The following is a 17,965-nucleotide window of genomic DNA, read 5'->3' on the forward strand; positions in this document are numbered from 1 at the left end:
AGTATGAATAACTGGATGTCAAATCACTTCCTACAACCAAACTGTGACAAAACAGAAAAAGTAGGGTTTTAAATAGTTAATTTAGATTAAACATTGGGAGAAACATTGGGAGTTTTAATATAAAACCACCAGAACAATGAAAGAATGAAAGAAAGCAAACCTATTTAAACATCTGTTGTGTTCATATAAAATAAAACTTCAATACCCATGATGCCTTGCAGTACCCTGGGTTTTGTTAACTGAAGTGGCCTGAGAGGGGCAGTAGGGATGTTAGTGTCACCAAATCTTTGTAGATTTCTGACATAAAAGCTTCTTAATATTTGTCGACCCAGAACATGAATTCTTTATCGTCTTCTATAGAACACTTTTACTTCCTGTGTCAGCTGACACCTCTCTGAATGCCAGACTGACTATCTAATCTGAACCAATAGCAGCAGAGGACTGGATTAGTCCCAGCTGAACATTGACCTCAATTCTCTGTATTCCTCAACTCTCATAGGTCAGGACTCTGCAGGGTTCTCCGTCTGTCAAAGCAGAACTGCCATCAGGATTCAGGAACCAGGAGACAGAGGACAGGAGACAGGGGACAGATTGTGTTGCTGCAGCTCATAAATAATCTCAGTTGCATCAGAGATGAAGAGACTGCTGTCATTTGTGATCCTGGTCTACCTCTCAGTGCCTGTTATCGTCTACCTGTTACCCTGGACTCTGGGCCACGCCATCTTCTCTCACATGTGTAAGTAATGTGCTCATTCAGGGGACAGTTGGGTCCTCACAGATCAGTAGTTGTAATTGTTTAAATAATGCTGTACAGAGCAAATGGTCAGACACACTGTGGTCTGTTTTAAATGTTCTCACACATTATTGCAGAAAAAAAAAACAGTTTTAATTTATGTAAACTATTGATCAAGTTGTTTGCTGTTGTCGTGTTTTGTTTATTATCGCTCATTACTTTTCATTATCCAAATTATATAAATTATTTTCATATTTAGTCGCGATTCATTACAATACAAAGACCCGTAAACAGATTCGTTACACTGGTGTCACACAAACGTATTAGTAAGTGGTGTGCTAAAGTACAATATAATAATACGGTACGGTATGACATAATGCAATATTGTACGGTATGATACGATACTGTAGATATGATTCAATACGATACGGTACAACACGATATGATACGGTACGGTACTGTACTGTACTGTACTGTACTACTGTACTGTACAATACGATACGATCTGATACTGCACGATATTATACAGTAGGTTATGATACGATATGATATGATACAGTACTATGTAATACGGTATGATACGATAGTGTACAATACAATACGATACGATACGATATAATACGGTGCGATATGATACAATGCTTTACGATATGATACGATATGATACAATGCAATACGATACTGTACGGTACGATATGATACAGTACGATATGCTACGGTAGGATATGATACGATACAATACAATACGATACGGTACGATATGATACGATATGCTACAGTATATATGATACTGTATGGTATGATATACTACGATACGATATGCTACGGTATGATACGATACAATATGATACGATATGCTACAGTATGATATGATACTGTATGGTATGATATACTACAATACGATATGCTACGGTATGATACGATACGATACGATACGATACGATATGGTACGGTACGATGCGATATGGTACGGTACGGTACGATATGATACGATACGATACGGCATGATACGATACTGCAGTGAATACGTTCCTTATCATAACACTACTATACAGCATAGTATAGAATGATACCATATATTATGATAGAAAACAACACCATATGATATGATACAATGTAACAGTACAATACGGTGTGCTATAATGCACTACAGTATGATATGATACAGTATGACAGTACATAATGCGGTGTAGTATTATTAATTATAGTTTATGATACAGTATGATAGTACATAATGCGGTGTAGTATTATGAATTACAGTATGATGTGATACAGTATGATAGTATATAATGCTATGTGGTATTATGAATTACAGTATGATATAATACAGTATGACAGTATATAATGCGGTGTGGTTTTATGCCTTACAGTATGATATGATACAGTATTACAGTACATAATGCGGTGTGGTATTATGAATTACAATGTGACAGTATATAATGCAATGTAGTATTATGAATTACAGAATGACATGATACAGTATGATGTCAGTATATAAAGAGAACCACACTGACCTGGAGTATTGCTGTCTGCTGCAGTGAGGTTTCCATTTTCTGTGGATCTGAGCCGACCTGAAGACGTGCTGAACCACACATGTAACTTCTACCTGGACACAGAGGAGGGCGTCTCAGTGGGAGTGTGGTAGGTACCGCTCTGTCCATCTAACTGCAACAGTACTGTTAAATACAACAGGTGGCTGCTGAGTGAGCCAAGTCAGTCATTCAGCTGCAGGAGACCCACTTAGAAACCTGCTGAAGGTTTGTTTGTGCTCTTCTCTCTGGCTTTGTGTCTCTCAGGCATACGCTCCCTGCCAGCCAATGGGAGGAGGCCACCGGGAAAAGCCCCGAGTGGTACCGGGAGACTCTGGGAGACGGCCGTCCTGTTATTATCTATCTCCATGGCAATGTGGGGACCAGGTGGGATGAGAGCAGCAGGATGGAGATCCTTGAACTGATCCTAATAAGAGTCTAGTGGGTATTATTACATGACTGATGGGGGTTTTATCCTCAGCAACAATACACGGTAGGCTTTGAGGGTCAGAATGAATCAGGCAGGAAGCCACTTGTTTATTTGTTTGTTTGTTTTTATTTGTGTTTATTGTTGTTTCATTTCATGTCTGCAGGGCGGTAAATCACAGAGTACAAATGGTGAAGGTAAGATGTTTCTCCTGAAGTACGGCAGGTCGTCAGTGTTGGAAAAGGTTTCTGACTTTAATTCTGATCTTTTCTGTCGTAGATCTTAAGTGCTGCAGGGAACCATGTTCTATCTTTGGACTACAGAGGTAAGGTGATAAAGACCTGACGCTGTGGTCGGGGTGCTGGGTAACTTTGGGTCATATTTAACATCTAAAAATACATTTAACATTCAGTTATCAACAATATTTTGCAAAATACTGATGAACATAATTTTTATGAGTCCTTCAGGAAAGAAAATTATGCATTTTATTTATAATGTAAATAAGATTTTCACGCTCACTCTATAGTTGGCGTTGACAGAACATTTTATGCAATATTTTCCGTCCCAGATTCCTGGATTATTTTGTTTTGATTTCTGTTATTTGATCTTTATAGGATTTAGTTTTTAGGTGTCAGAGGTTCAGGTAAACACACCTGTGTCGACTGTGACTCAGGTAAACAAAAGCGATCATGTAATGGATGAAACAATCCAGACGAGCAAAACCAAACACAAAGAGAAGAGAGGCTGAAGTCCAACATCCAGAATCAGAAACCAACAAATAAACAGAACACTGAAGTTCAGAGTGGAACAGACTGCAGGACTGATTAGCAGAGTGGAATCAGCTGATGGAGACAGGGACAGCAGGACAGGTGGGAGGGGCTTATATGAAGAGAGACGATGTGGAAACCAGGAGCACAAAAACTAGACTGAGGTCCAAACTGTGAAAGTCTGCAGAACAAACAGAAAACATATTCAGTGATGCAGAACTTATCTAACATTTTAGTTTCAGTTTATGGTGTGTTATGGTCAAAGGAAAGACCTTCTCTTTATTGACTCTACTGTCAGGAGGTCAGATGGAAGAAAAAACAGGAAAGGAAAAATAAAAAGTTAATTTTAAACTTAAATTTTAAACAACAGGTCAAAGGTTAGAGGTCAACAGTTTATCATGCCTTCTGTGGATGTGATGAGTTTATGGTGTCCCTGAGGTTTTGGAGATTCCACCGGGGAGCCCAGTGAGGCCGGACTGACCAGCGACGCCCTCTACCTGTACCACTGGGTACTGCAGCACAGCGGAGGAGGCCTGGTGTGTCTGTGGGGACACTCTCTGGGCTCTGGGTCGGTTCCTCTCTTCACTCGCTAAGTGACACAAACAGAGAAAATACTGTGGAGGGAGAAAGTAATCTTTTTGTTGTTGTCATCACAGAGTGGCAACCAACACTGCAGTGAAAATACAAGAACAAGGTGGGTTTAGGTTTTTCTTTAAATGTCCTGTAAAGTTAATTATTGATTTTAATGACTGATTAATCATCTTCAGCATTGTGCGGTCTGTTCATTTTCCTCATTATTACTCAAACGTGATAAAATACCAACAAAGAATTGATCATAAACAAGTAAAAAGGCCTCAGAATTCCTGCAGATGGTTTCACATGCTGCAGCCTGATGTTTTAATAAATAAAGAGTCTCAAACTTTAAACTGAAACCACAGACATCCATCTCAGACTGTGTTTACTTCCCGTCTTTGATATCAGGGTCTGCAGTTGAGGCTTTAATCCTGGAAGCTCCATACACCAGAATCAGAGAAGTGGTCATCACACATCCGCTGGCCAAGGTGAGGCCGGTTCTGTGAAGCTCGTGTATAAACCCTGATTTATTCTGTTTAACTGCTAATAATGGAGCCACTGTTACATAAAGTCTGTATTAATAAAACCACACTTCTGCCTCTCCAGAACATTTCGATTACTGACCCGCTGCTCTGCAACGAGTTCCTGTTTCTTCCTGTTTGTTTTGAACTGCTGACTCAGCTGATTGTTTGTCATGCAGTCAGTTCTGTTCTGCACATATTTTCATGTTATTACCATGCACAGGATATTACACATATGTCTCTCTCTCCTCCCAGATGTACTGGTTCCTTCCCGGGTTTCAGAGTCTGCTGTGGAGCACGATGGAGACGATCAACATCGTGTTCACTAACGAGGAAAAGTAAGAAAAACCTGCTTTATCTACAGCTATAATAACACCTATAAAAATAATATAATGAGGTCACGTGATATCTTCTGTGGTGCAAATTTAAGTTCCTATTTTATTAACTCTGACTATCACTGTGTTCTTCCTCCATCATCGGTGCAGCTTGAAGTCTCTGAGCAGCCCCCTTCTCATCCTGCATGCAGAGGACGACAGCGTCGTTCCCTATCACATGGGTCAGAAGGTACAGTCATCCTCTTCCTCTCCTCTTCCTCTCCTCTTCCTTGTGCACACTGCTGCCTCCCTGCTGAAACAGTGTGTGTGTGTGTGTGTTGTCCTCAGCTGTACCAGATCTCCTTGCAGACTAAGAGAAGACTGAACACACAGGTTCAGGTTGAGATGATCTCCTACAAAGCAGAGCTGGGATTCTCCCACAGCAGCATCTACAAGGACCCCGGTCTGTCTCACACAGTTCAGTGAGTTAAATCTAAAATAATAAAAACAGGTGGATCCTTTTTAACTTCTGGTCTAATAATGAATGCGTCTATAAACTGTATTAAACTTCTTCTGTTTTGTTTGCAGGAAGTTTCTACAAGATCTGAAACATTAGAGCAGCATTCATCTCAAAGTTTGTTCTTTAAAAAATGAAATAAAATCTCTTCATCAACACGTCATGTTTTTATTTCAACACCAGAAGAATAGGAACTGCAGGAGTTTGTACTGAAATGAGGAAGTTCTACCAGAACAGATTAAGATAAACGTTTTTGTCTCTGAACAGGAGACAGGAATGTAATGAAATATTGTGCCGAGTCAACTGCTGTGTGATGTCCAGCTGCAGCCTCACACTGAGGAATGTTAAATATTCTCAGCGCCTCGTCTGCGTGGGGATAAAGGACTCTAACGGAGCTCTGACAGCAAAAACGTGAAGGTTTACATCCTACAGTCCTTGAGAAAGTCCAGCGCAGGTTAAAACTGTGGAAACAGAAGAAAGGAAGCCACCTCACATCTTCTTCAGAGCTCTGGCTGTTTCCTCGAAGGCCTCTCGTGGCTCGTTGGGAAGCGGGATCTTCAGGTCGGTGGGCTCCACCCCCCACACCTCGGTGGCATACTCTGTGATGGTTCTGTCGCTGGAGAACTTTCCGGTCGCAGCGATGTTCCTGATCACCATCTTCGTCCACTCTGTCGGGTTCTTCAAGACAAGAAACAACATGTTTTTAGATTTACTGTCACTGATAAAATCAGATCAGATAATCTATTAATCTAATAAACTAACATTAATCTAACCGTTATAATGATAATTTTAAGTGTTTGTATAATGATTATAGAAGCTAATTTGGGGCCTTAAACTAGTGCAGGACATTAATAAATGAACGTCTGTTATGTTAAAGCCAAACAGGAATGTCACAGCTGAATAACTTCTGTTATTTCACAGTAAACAGTGTTGTTAAATCTGGAGTCTGGTGAGACGTCCTGCTGCAGGCCGGATTGTACTGAGCATGCTCAGTGGGCAGACTGTGTGCACCACAGACTTCGACTGGCCAACCCGGATTACTTCTGGTTCCAAGTTCGGAATTTCTGCAGTCGCCATCTTTGTTTTTTTGGAGCAGGAAGTGACCATATTTGGGCGAGCTGGGGGAAGAGCAGCGGTGGATCTGATTGGCAACCTGAGGACACCATGCCCCGACCACCACCGGCCTGTCAATCAAACAGACACGCCCCTAAACATACTGCTTTTTGATGCCTGATATCTGATTATTGCTATAGAAAGAGGTTTTTCCTGAGCCAGCCCCTGGTGGCCATCAGTGGTATTGCCGTTTAAAGCAGACAGAAGCTTCATCCACTTTTATATACAGTCTAGGAGCCAATGACATCACTACCTGTTGACTGTAGTACTGTAAAAAATGTCCCCTCGGGGATTAATAAAGTAACTAACCTAACCTAATTACTCTGACTCAGACAGGGAGACAAACATTCTGCACTGCAGGTTTAAATAAAATAAAATAAATAGACAGATAAAAACACCTGTGTCTAAGTCTGATCTCGAGGGTCTAAAGACATGATCGTGGTGTGTGTGACTGAAAAGTTACCTGATAGAGCTTGTTGACTTTTTCTTGGCTCTTCAAGTAGTCTTCAAAGTCAGCGAACACTTTGAAGCTGAGGAGAGACGGAGGACGAATAAATCAAGTAAATCACAGATTCTGACAACAACAGAAAGCCTAAAAACATTCCTCACCGGTCGTTTTTGAAGAGCATGTTGGTGAGGTCTTTGAACAGATCGGGATTTTTAGGGCTGAAGAATCCACTGGTGATCTGATCCATCACTTGTTTCAGCTCAGGGATCCTCTTGTAGTACGACATGGCATCATACCTGCGAAACAACACGCCACAGGAACATTTAACAACATGACATCATCTCTAATAGATCTCAGAAACTGTAAAGGAACATTTAACTACATGACATCATCCATCAGAGATCAGAAATACATGTTACCCCTTCCTGTCGAGCTCAGCCACGTCCTCCACCCTCATGCCGAAGATGAAGAGGTTCTCCTCCCCCGCTTCCTCGGCCATCTCCACGTTGGCTCCGTCCATGGTGCCGATGGTCAGAGCTCCATTCAGCATGAACTTCATGTTTCCTGTTCCGGAGGCCTCGGTGCCGGCGGTGGAGATCTGCTCAGACAGGTCCGTGGCGGGGATCACTGAGGAGGAGTGGGTCGGTTAGAGATCATCTTCCCTTGTTGAATGGAGAGTATTATGGGATGGATGGTACCTTTCTCTGCCAGAGACACTCGGTAGTTCTCCAGGAAGATCACCTTCAGCTTGTTGCCCACCACCGGGTCGTTGTTCACCACCTCACCCACCGAGGTGATCAGCTTGATGATCATCTTTGCCATGTGGTACCCAGGGGCGGCCTGCAGGGGGAGACAGAGGACCACTCACTGTCAAACTAACCTGCTGCTGCTCTTCAGCCTTGTCAGGTGTGACCATAGATTTATATATTCAGTCTGTGGTCAGGTGTGCTGAGGCCTAGCTCTCACCTTCCCACCGATGATCACTGTCCGAGGGACGAACGGAGCCGTTGGGTTCTTCCTGATTCCTTAGAGGAGACAAACAAGGACAATATGAGGGATGAAGTTTAATAAAAACAAAATATAAACAGATTAAATCTAAAGTTTGATCTCTGAAATCACTGCGATCAAATAATCTGGTTCTGTTCTCAGTCTTTATGGTAAGCTAACCTGCTGCAGCTACCTATTTAATGCACACATGTGAGTCTTCTCTGAGCTTCATTCAGTCTGAGAGCTGTTCTGATTGTGTCTGATATTATTCTGTGACTGTGGGGAACATTTTCAATTCAGTGAACATCACCAACATGTTGTTCACCGCCGGGTAAATTCACTGGTTCTGACTGAACCTGTCGGAGTAGATCTGTTTGGAGGATCGTCTCACCAGGAGGTCAGACTGTCGTCACTCAGAGTCAGACTGATGAGAGCTTGCGTTACGTACGGTTGTACATGGCGATGATGTGCAGGCAGTTGAGCAACTGCCTCTTGTACTCGTGGATTCTCTTGACGTGCACGTCGAACATGGAGGATGGGTTGATCTGGACCCGGTACTCTTTCTCCAGGTACTGGGCAAACTTCAGCTTGTTGTCCTGCAAAAGCATCAGAAACACGAGAGCGGGGAAGGGGGGAGGTTGAAGGGTGAGGGGGGGGGGGTGCTGAGTCACAGGTGAGTTCTGTTGAAACACGTTCTCAATTTAAATCTGCAGAATGAACCGTTGCTCCTTCAGAGAGCATGCTGGGGCGTGAAGAATAATAATAATAAAATACAGATTCATGATGCAACATGAAGATCAAACATGGTTGTCTGTGTCTCAACTCATCTCTGTTCTCTCGTCACTTCCTGTCAGTTCATCTGCAGGAACACGTCTGCAATGAATGACATTATTGCAGATGATGATGATGCAACAATGTGAAACAGCATCTCCTCCCTGACACACTGCAACAGCAGCTCCTTTACTCAAGAGTTTCACTGCAGTGATTTTAGTCCAGAGGTTGTTCAAAGTAGGGGTTAGGGCTTCCAAATGGTCGCCAGATTAATCAAAAGGGGCCGTGAACTCTCAGAATGAAAAGAAGAATACAGTTATTCTCTAAAATGTTTTATAATCTCCTCTCTTCCGACCTGAAAGGCTTCAGGTTCATCTTTTACATTTAGAGTTTCTTTTTAATACAAAATGTGAATCTGAACAGACCCAGTGATCATAGCAGTGGATCATAAAGTCCTCTACCTGTTTGATCTTGGACACGTCTCTGATTAAGGCTGCGTCGTCCACGAAGTCGTTGAGTTTCTCCAGCTGACTGAGGTCCTTCACGTAATCCTCCCCGATGACCTGGAGGACGGTGAAGGGGACAGTGAGACAGTGAGACGAGTGAGACAGCGATGACATCCTGACAATCTGACAGAGGACAGGAGGTTCTCCCAGGATCAGACTGTGTGTCTACAGATTGTATGTCTGTAGACTGTATGTCTGTAAACTGTGTGTCTGTAGATTGTATGTCTACAGATTGTGTGTCTACACATTGTGTGTCTATAGATTGTGTGTCTGTAGATTGTGCGTGTACAGATTGTATGTGTAAAAATTGTGCGTCCGTAGATTGTGTGTCTGTAGATTGTGCGTTTACAGATTGTGTGTCTACAGATTGTGTGTCTGTAGACTGTGTCTACAGATTGTGTGTTTACAGATTGTGCATCTGTAGACTGTGTCTACAGATTGTGTGTCTGTAGACTGTGTGTCTACAGATTGTGTGTCAATAGATTGTGTGTCTACAGATTATATGTCTCTGTAGGTTGTGTGTCTGATTGGTGCAGCTCACTCCAACCTCAGCGATTAGCTCAGCCAGTCCGGGGTTACACAGCAGCAGCCAGCGTCTGGGAGTGATGCCGTTGGTTTTGTTCTGAAACTTCCCCGGCTCCAGTTCACTGAAGTCACGGAACCTGCAGCAGGAAGGAGGGAAACGTTTCAGAGGGACAAGAGAGTCATGGGTTAGAACCAGCTGACCGCTCCTTGATCACGTTCTGTCAATAAAGTTGAATTGTTTTGTTTAGTTTAATATAATTATATTTTTATTTGTATAGAAGTTGTATATAATGTGCATTTAATTTTTTTAAATATTTTTTACAACCTCTATTTTTTTAATTCTGTAATTTTTATTGCTTTGCCCTGTATCTGTATATGCTGCTGTAGCAAAAAAACATTTCCCGTAGCTGGATTGATAAATTATCTATCCATCTATCTATCTATCTAAACAGCACAGTTTTCCTTTCCACGATTTCCTTCCAAGTCTTAATTTGCCAGAAGGCTGGAAATGTTCCAACACTTTCAGATTCTTCACAACTTTCTGTTTAAGTTTCAGAGAAGTTCCTTCAAATATTCAGAGTTCAAGAGATAAAGTCAAACATCCTCGATGATCTCTGACTCGCTGATTAGCACATGCTAACAGGCTAAGATGCTAAAGATTAGCATGTTAGCATTTTAAAGTATGAACAGTGTTTGGATATATTTCCAAAGTTCCACTGGTTTCCATTCATTTGAACTTGAACATGTGCAGATGTATGTGTCACTAGAACCTGAATTATTCTTACTTGAATTTAATAGTATTTAACCTGAATACTTTTAAAGATTCTAAGTTTTGAAAGTTACATCTCCATCAGAGATTATTGGACGTCAATGCAGAAGTGAACTTTCATTATTTTCAGTAAAGACACGGAAATTACTCCGATATCCTTCACTGTTCCCTTCTGTGTGTTTCAGGTTCTGTGGGTGTGTGTGGTATTTCTTCACTCAGTTGTTGTTCAGTGTGTGTGTGTGTGTGTGTGTGTGTGTGTGTGTGTGTGTGTGTGTGTGTGTGTGTGTAACGAGCTGATGATTCAATCCTGTGGTGATGAGTGGGTACATTCTCATGTAGCAACAAGTTTCTCAGAGAACTGTTTTCTGTCTGATGGTGAAATCTCTTGACAGGTAAACTGACCAGGTGTCTCTTCTTATTATCTCCTAATCTTTGATCTTAAAGGTCTGATTTAACTCTCATTAATATTATAAATATCTACTTTTAATCTCTTTTGAATGCATTTCATTGTCTTTATTTAGTTTTGATCTATTTTTACTTCTTTTTTCTCTATTTTCAGCTCTGACTGTTGTTTGAGTTTTAAATCTGTCCTCTACATTTTCGTCATCTCTGTCTTTTCGCTGCACCGGTCTCACATTGTTTTTTTAAATTGTTTTAATTTTTTTTAGATCATTGGAATGTTTTGGTCTCAAATGCGTCTGTCCGGTAACATCAGGCTTGTTTCAGTAATAGTTGTGCTAATGTTTAAAACGACCTCATGAGTGTTTTGGACTCCCGGTTCAGTAGTTTTGTGTTTTTTTTGTTGAGACTCACACATCGGTCTTGATGATGTTGGAGTGAATCTCTGCAACTCCGTTGACAGCGTGAGAGCCCACAATGCACAGGTGAGCCATGTTCACCCTCTTACAGCCGTCCTCTTCGATCAGAGACATCTTCCTCAGCTTGTCCGTGTCCTCTGGAAACCAAGCTGCGATCCCCTGCGGAGACAGACAGAGATGTGTCCTCAGGATGTCCTCTGCGTCATCTCTCTGCGAGAACAGAAACACCAGACAGGTGATGGCGTCCTACGTACGTCCAGGTGCACCTGGTTGATGTGGTAGATTATCTGCAGGTGTCGGGGGAGGAGCTTCTCCAGCAGCTCCACGGGCCAACGCTCCAGAGCCTCCGGGAGGACGGTGTGGTTGGTGTAGGCAAAGGTACGTCTGGTGAGGTCCCAGGCCTGCAGGGCGGAGGAGGGGTGGGGGGAGTTTATTCTTCGTCTCAGGTTTGTTTCCTGACCTTACAGACTCTGCTGCACATGAACATTATGTTTGAATTTGTCTCTCTGATGTTTGAACGTCCTCCCCGTCCGTCCGTTTGTCTCACCGTGTCCCAGTCGAGCTTCTCGATGTCCACAAAGATCCTCATCAGCTCGGGGATGGCCATCGCCGGGTGGGTGTCATTCAGCTGGATGGCCACCTGAAAACACAACAACATGTTAGGTTAGGTTAGGTTAGGTTAGGTAGTTACTTTATTAATCCCCGAGGGGAAATTTTTTCGCTACAGCAGCATACAGAAGCAATAAGATAATAATAGAATAATAGAAAAGCAATAAAATAGCAGTAAAATAGCAGTAAAATGTTGACCTTTGACCTCAATAACTGCTGCTGGAAACAAGCACAAAAAGTATGTTGTGAGGTGGATCTCTGCTCTGATATGAAACCTGCCACGCAGGTTTGTGACGAAACAACAAAAACATCTTGTTGCAATCAAAGCCATTGCTGATGACCAACGATCAAAGTTACGAAATGAAATGATGTGAAGTTTGGTAAAACACTTAACCTCAACTGAAACACACAAACACTGTACCACTTCTCCTTCATTCAGCAGAGGTCTGCCTCTGAGACTCACTTTGTCGGGGAAGCTCTCGAAGGAGGTGCGACCCGGGCTGCCCTTCTTGGTGGTCTTGAAGCGGCGGATGATGTCTTGGAGTGTGGCGGCCACCACGAAGTATTCCTGCTTCAGACGGAGCTCTTTCCCTTCAAAGAACTGCAGCAGATGGATGTGAGGAGACAGAAGAGAATGTTAGGAGTCATTAGAGAGGGGAATGATGCAGGATGCTCCTGCAGACTCATGCTAGTCATGCACATGATGCACATTATGGACATGATGCACATGATGGACATGATGCACATGATGCACATGATGGACATGATGCACATGATGCACATGATGGACATGATGGACATGATGCACATGATGCACATGATGGACATGATGCACATGATGGACATGATGGACATGATGCACATGATGCACATGATGCACATTATGGACATGATGCAGATGATGCAGATGATGCAGATGATGCACATGATGCACATGATGCAGATGATGCACATGATGCACATGATGGACATGATGCACATGATGCACATGATGCACATGATGGACATGATGCACATGATGGACATGATGCACATGATGCACATGATGCACATGATACACATGATGCACATGATGGACATGATGGACATGATGGACATGATGCGCATTATGTAGATGATGCAGATGATGCACATGATGAGCACGATACACATGATGGACATGATGCAGGTCCTGCATGGAGGACTCAGAGCTTTGATCTGTCCTGGACTTACGTTGTCGTTGGGGTAGAGCACTCTGGAGATGTTCTCTGCCAGGTTTCTGTCCAGAACTGCCTGGATATAATCTCCAACGTTAACTGCAGACACATCAGATCCTGTTTTATAAAGTTAAAATAAAATGTGCCGGACAGCAATTGATGCTGCACCACAGACTTGTTGCAGCAGCTTCCTGCTGTGTTGCAGCGTTTTTCTGTTGAAATGGAAGTGTGTTGTAAACGTGTGGTAAGCGTGTTGCCTGCAGCGCTCACAGTCTCTGAGGTTGAAGTCATTGGGGGCGCGGGCCGACCACAGCCTCATGGTGTTCACTGTGTTGTTCATGTAGCCGGGGATGGGCGTGTCGTAGGGCATCGCCAGGACCACCTGACGGAGAGACAGACAGAGGCAGAGACCGAAACAGAGACAGAGGGACAGAAACAGAGAGACAGAGTGAGACACAATGTCCTGCCTGTCTTTATATCTGTGTTATTAACCATTAAACAAATAAATAAAGACCTGCTGTCTCTCCTGTGTTTAACCCGATATAGAATCAGTACCTGCGTGTCGACCCATTTGGATCCGTCCCTCGTCTCCTCCACTCGTCCGTAGAAGTGGACCGGCAGCATGTACTCGGGACGAGCCTTCTCCCAGGGGTTCCCGTGTCTCAGCCAATCATCTGCCTCCTCCACCTGCAGCAGGTCAGAGCAGTCAGGGGTCTCCGAGGTCAACGACCTTATCTGATCTCTTTATTCTGATGCAAGAAACAAGAGACTTCCCCTCCCTGCAGGTTCATCCACCTCTGTTCATGGCTCTGGCTCAGTGACCAGGAGTCCATGTTTACTCTGACGCTCTGAACTGCAAACAGCCAGCAGCAATCAGATAGGCATAAATCTGCAGCTTCAGGATTCTTATCGATGTCATGTGAAATGTTTGTTTGGTTTAGTTGGTCTGAAACCAACGAGTCGCTGCCGGGAGCTGAAAGAGGTCGACCAGGAGTGGATGGTATGTTAATGATCAGCTCGTCATCCAGTCTGACCTAATTCATCTGTCCTCGGCCCTCTCTGAAAGGGGAGGGCTGATTTTCAAAGTAAAAGATAAAAGAGGAACTCCGAGCTCTGCAGAGAGAAGCTTCACTTAAACTTTATTATGAATACTAGAAATAAAAAAAAGCTGTGTGTCACCTGCCAGCCGTCTCTGATCTTCTGGTTGAAGATCCCGTACTCATATCTGATGCCGTAACCATATGCTGCGAGGCCCAGTGTGGCCATCGAATCCAGGAAACAAGCTGAGAGCGGATAAAACACAGGGTCAGAGATGTATAACCGTTTAGGAGATAAATGAGAAATAAAGTAAAGTTTGTGCTGCAGGTTTGGATGTCTGAGAGTTTATTGTGTTGATGTTTGTTGGTGTTTTAGTATTTTTATTTTCAGTGTCTGTTTTTGTTTGCTGTAACTGTCCTCTCCTACCCGCCAGCCTGCCCAGCCCTCCGTTGCCCAGCCCAGCGTCCTCCTCCATCTCTTCCAGCTCCTCCATGTCCAGACCCAGCTGGAGCACACATTAAACAACAGCTCAGTTATTCATGTGTGGTGTTGAACTTCCTGTTTGAGCATTGTGAGCCTCTCTGACCTGATAGATGGACTCATCGCAGGCGTTCTGCAGCCCCAGGTTGATCATGGTGTTCTGAAGGGTCCGACCCATGTAGAACTCCAGAGACAGATAGTACACCCTCTGGACAGGAGGAGGAGGAGGAGGAACAGCATAAACATCATGAACATCATTCTTCATCACAAACATCACAAACATCACTCCTCATCACAAACATCACTCATCTTCACAAACATCACTCTTCATCACAAACATCACTCTTCATCACAAACATCACTCTTCTTCACAAATATCACTCTTCATCACAAACATTACAAACATCACAAACATCACTCTTCATCACAAACATTACAAACGTCATAAATATTACTCTTCATCATAAACATGACTCTTCATCACAAACATCACTCTTCTTCACAAACATCACTCTTCATCACAAAGATTACTCTTCTTCATAAACATCACTCTTCATCACAAACACCACTCTTCGTCATAAACATCACAAATATTACACTTCATCACAAACATTACAAACATCACAAACATCACTCTTCATCACAAACATCATAAATATTACTCTTCATCATAAACATCACTCTTCATCACAAACATCACTCTTCTTCACAAACATCACTCTTCATCACAAACACCACTTTTCGTCATAAACATCACAAATATCACTTCATCACAAACATCATAAATATTACTCTTCATCACATTGTGCTTTAAAGGAGCAGGAAATGAATGAATCTGCGACATTTTGATGAACGGAGAGCTTTAAGAACTTCATCACAAACATTACTCTTCTTCACAAACATCACTCTTCTTCACAAACACCACTCTTCATCATAAACATCACAAAAATCACTCTTCATCACAAACATCATAAATATTACTCTTCATCATGAACATCACTCTTAATCACAAACATCACTCTTCTTCACAAACATCACTCTTCATCTTCATCGCAAACACCACTCTTTGTCATAAACATCACAAATATCACTCTTCATCACAAACATTACAAACATCATAAATATTACTCTTCATCACAAACATCACTCTTCATCACAAAGATCATAAACACCACTCTTCATTACAAACATAAACTTTACTCTTCATCACAAACATCATTCGTCATCATAAACATCACAACATCTGCACACACTCATCTTAACCCATCAAGGTCTAAATATAATTACAGATTCAGGATTTAATTTGTCTGATTGTGCTTTAAAGGAGCAGGAAATGAATGAATCTGCGACATTTTGATGAACGGAGAGCTTTAAGAACAAGATGCAGCAATTCTTTTAAACTGAAAGGTTTTATGCAACCCTACAAAGTAAAAGAAAATCTTCTTTAAAGAATAAATCAGTGTTTTTCTTTGACAACAGACAGAAACCTCCTTTTATAAGAAGGTCCTGTTCTTGTAGAGATAGCTGAACACTCAGACTGATTCTGACAGTTTCTACACTTCCACTGCAGCCTCAGTGATCTTTTACCTTTGGGTCTGCCTCGTAGTAGAACTGCTGGGTTCTGATCCACCTGCCCACCAGGTGGTCCCTCACAGTGTGTGCCAAGGCGAAGTAGTAATCCCTGGGGGTGGCGATGTTCCTGTCCTTCACCAGGGTGAAGTGCAGGTGGCGGTTGAAGCCCTTCTTCAGCTCGGCCACGTTCTCCACCCCCACGATGCCCCTGATGCTGATCTGCTTGCGTTTCTCCTGGTCGGTGAGAGGTTTCGCCATGCTGCCTGTCTCTCTCTCTCTGCGTGTCCGGGAAGAAGTGGAGCTCTGAGGTGTACGGGTGGAAGGTTTCAGGCAGAAGTCTCCTCCTCAGGGTGCTGCTCATTGGTCAGAGCAGGGGGAGGGTGTTTCCTCGTCCGGCCTCCGCTGAGCTGAACACAAACACTATCTGTATCAGCATGAATGGATCTCAGTCTGTAGGCTCACAGCACGTCTTATATATATATATCACGGCCAGAGGGGTGAAGCTGGAGGGAGCTGGATTCTATGGCCGCCTGACTGCATGGACCATCAACTACCTCACCAACAGACCGCAGTATGTGAGGCTTCACAGCTGTGTGTCTGAAGCACGGGGGTCCCACAGGGCACGGTGCTCTCCCCCCTTCCGTGTACACGTCAGACTTCAGGTACAACACTGACAGCTGCCACATCCAGAAGTTCTCTGATGATACAGCTGTCGTTGGACGTGTATCAGAAGGGAACGATCTGGAGTACAGGTAGGCCATCGCTGACGTTGTCGACTGGTGTGATCTCAATCACTTCCGGATTAACGCCAATAAGACGAAGGAGATGGTGATTGATTTCCGCAGTAAGGCAACCCCAACTACACCGGTGAACATCCAGGGATTGGACAATGACATTGTGGACACATAAATTCCTGGGTGTTCACCTCAACAATAAACTGAACTGATCGGACAACACGGATGTCCTCTTCAAGAAGGGCCAGAGCCGACTCCATCTCCTGAGAAGACTGAGGTCCTTCGGAGTCTGCAGGACTCTGCTGAGGACATTCTACGACACCGTGGTGGTCTGTTGGGGCTGTGCAGGCACGGAGAAGGACAGGAGACGACTGAACAAGCTGATCCAAAGGGCTAGCTCTGTCCTGGACAATCCTCTGGACTCCATTGAGGAGGCGGGCGAGAGGAGGATTTTAGCCAAGCTGACATCGATCATGGATTATTTTTTGTGTGTATATTTTGTGTGTGTGCGTATATTAATTCATTGGTCTTCCTTTTCTAAAAAAAATTCTTTCAATCCATCTTATTTATTGTATACGTATTTGTAATTTTTTCTTATTATGTGCACCTTTTTTTTTTTTCCTAACTGTGTTTCTATGCTGCTGTGACAACTAAATTTCTCCACTGTAGGATTAATAAAATCTTATCTAATCAGTCTGTCTGTCTGTCTATCTGTCTATCTACAAACTCAATATGACAGCAGGTCTAAAATATATTCATAGTCCTAATGAACTCAATATGACAGCAGGTCTTATGATATTAATTTGAATTTCTATTAAACTTAGCATGTATGACAGGACAGACTGACAACACTCAAGAAAACTGTGGAGCAGTTTGAAGTCAAATGGAAATATTCTGGTAAAAGTACCTCAAAAGTTCTTCTTATCTGATGAGAAATAACTTTTTTTTAACAAGTTTCTCCTGAAAGAGAAATAGAAATAGATAGCAATATATAGATGAATACATAGAGATAAAAGAG

The 17,965-nt window shown here is 42.8% G+C and overlaps 2 protein-coding genes across 4 annotated transcripts; one reads left to right on the forward strand and one right to left on the reverse strand.

Annotated features, from left to right (window-relative positions):
* Positions 1–499: 499 nt before the first annotated feature.
* On the forward strand, positions 500–5,539 carry LOC138632279 (lysophosphatidylserine lipase ABHD12-like). Of its 2 annotated transcripts, XM_069717721.1 has the most exons (12): positions 500–736; positions 2,272–2,374; positions 2,530–2,649; positions 2,856–2,886; positions 2,969–3,014; positions 3,895–4,024; positions 4,113–4,150; positions 4,438–4,517; positions 4,806–4,888; positions 5,036–5,114; positions 5,213–5,346; positions 5,453–5,539. In XM_069717721.1, the coding sequence occupies exons 1-12, from the start codon at positions 634–636 to the stop codon at positions 5,478–5,480; spliced, it is 975 nt and encodes a 324-aa protein (XP_069573822.1). In that variant the 5' UTR covers positions 500–633; the 3' UTR covers positions 5,481–5,539. The 2 variants fall into 2 exon arrangements, with proteins under 2 accessions (XP_069573822.1, XP_069573823.1); XM_069717722.1 differs by lacking the exon at positions 2,530–2,649.
* A 235-nt stretch (positions 5,540–5,774) lies between these two features.
* Positions 5,775–16,496, reverse strand: pygl (phosphorylase, glycogen, liver). 2 transcript variants are annotated; one of them, XM_069717719.1, is made up of 20 exons: positions 16,229–16,496; positions 14,748–14,849; positions 14,588–14,666; positions 14,303–14,406; positions 13,679–13,810; positions 13,394–13,505; positions 13,140–13,222; positions 12,391–12,528; positions 11,866–11,958; positions 11,573–11,719; positions 11,314–11,477; positions 9,754–9,868; positions 9,162–9,263; positions 8,378–8,525; positions 7,909–7,967; positions 7,641–7,782; positions 7,362–7,569; positions 7,104–7,238; positions 6,958–7,024; positions 5,775–6,059 (listed from the first exon to the last, which is right to left on the reverse strand). In XM_069717719.1, the coding sequence occupies exons 1-20, from the start codon at positions 16,469–16,471 to the stop codon at positions 5,871–5,873; spliced, it is 2,562 nt and encodes an 853-aa protein (XP_069573820.1). In that variant the 5' UTR covers positions 16,472–16,496; the 3' UTR covers positions 5,775–5,870. The 2 variants fall into 2 exon arrangements, with proteins under 2 accessions (XP_069573820.1, XP_069573821.1); XM_069717720.1 differs by lacking the exon at positions 5,775–6,059 and adding an exon at positions 6,332–6,565.
* Between the last annotated feature and the right edge of the window lie 1,469 nt (positions 16,497–17,965).

The sequence above is a fragment of the Brachyistius frenatus genome, unplaced genomic scaffold, assembly GCF_029030835.1.
Source record: "Brachyistius frenatus isolate BFR_SWC_R1_liver_20210118 unplaced genomic scaffold, ASM2903083v1 Contig_178, whole genome shotgun sequence".
NCBI lineage: Eukaryota > Metazoa > Chordata > Actinopteri > Embiotocidae > Brachyistius > Brachyistius frenatus.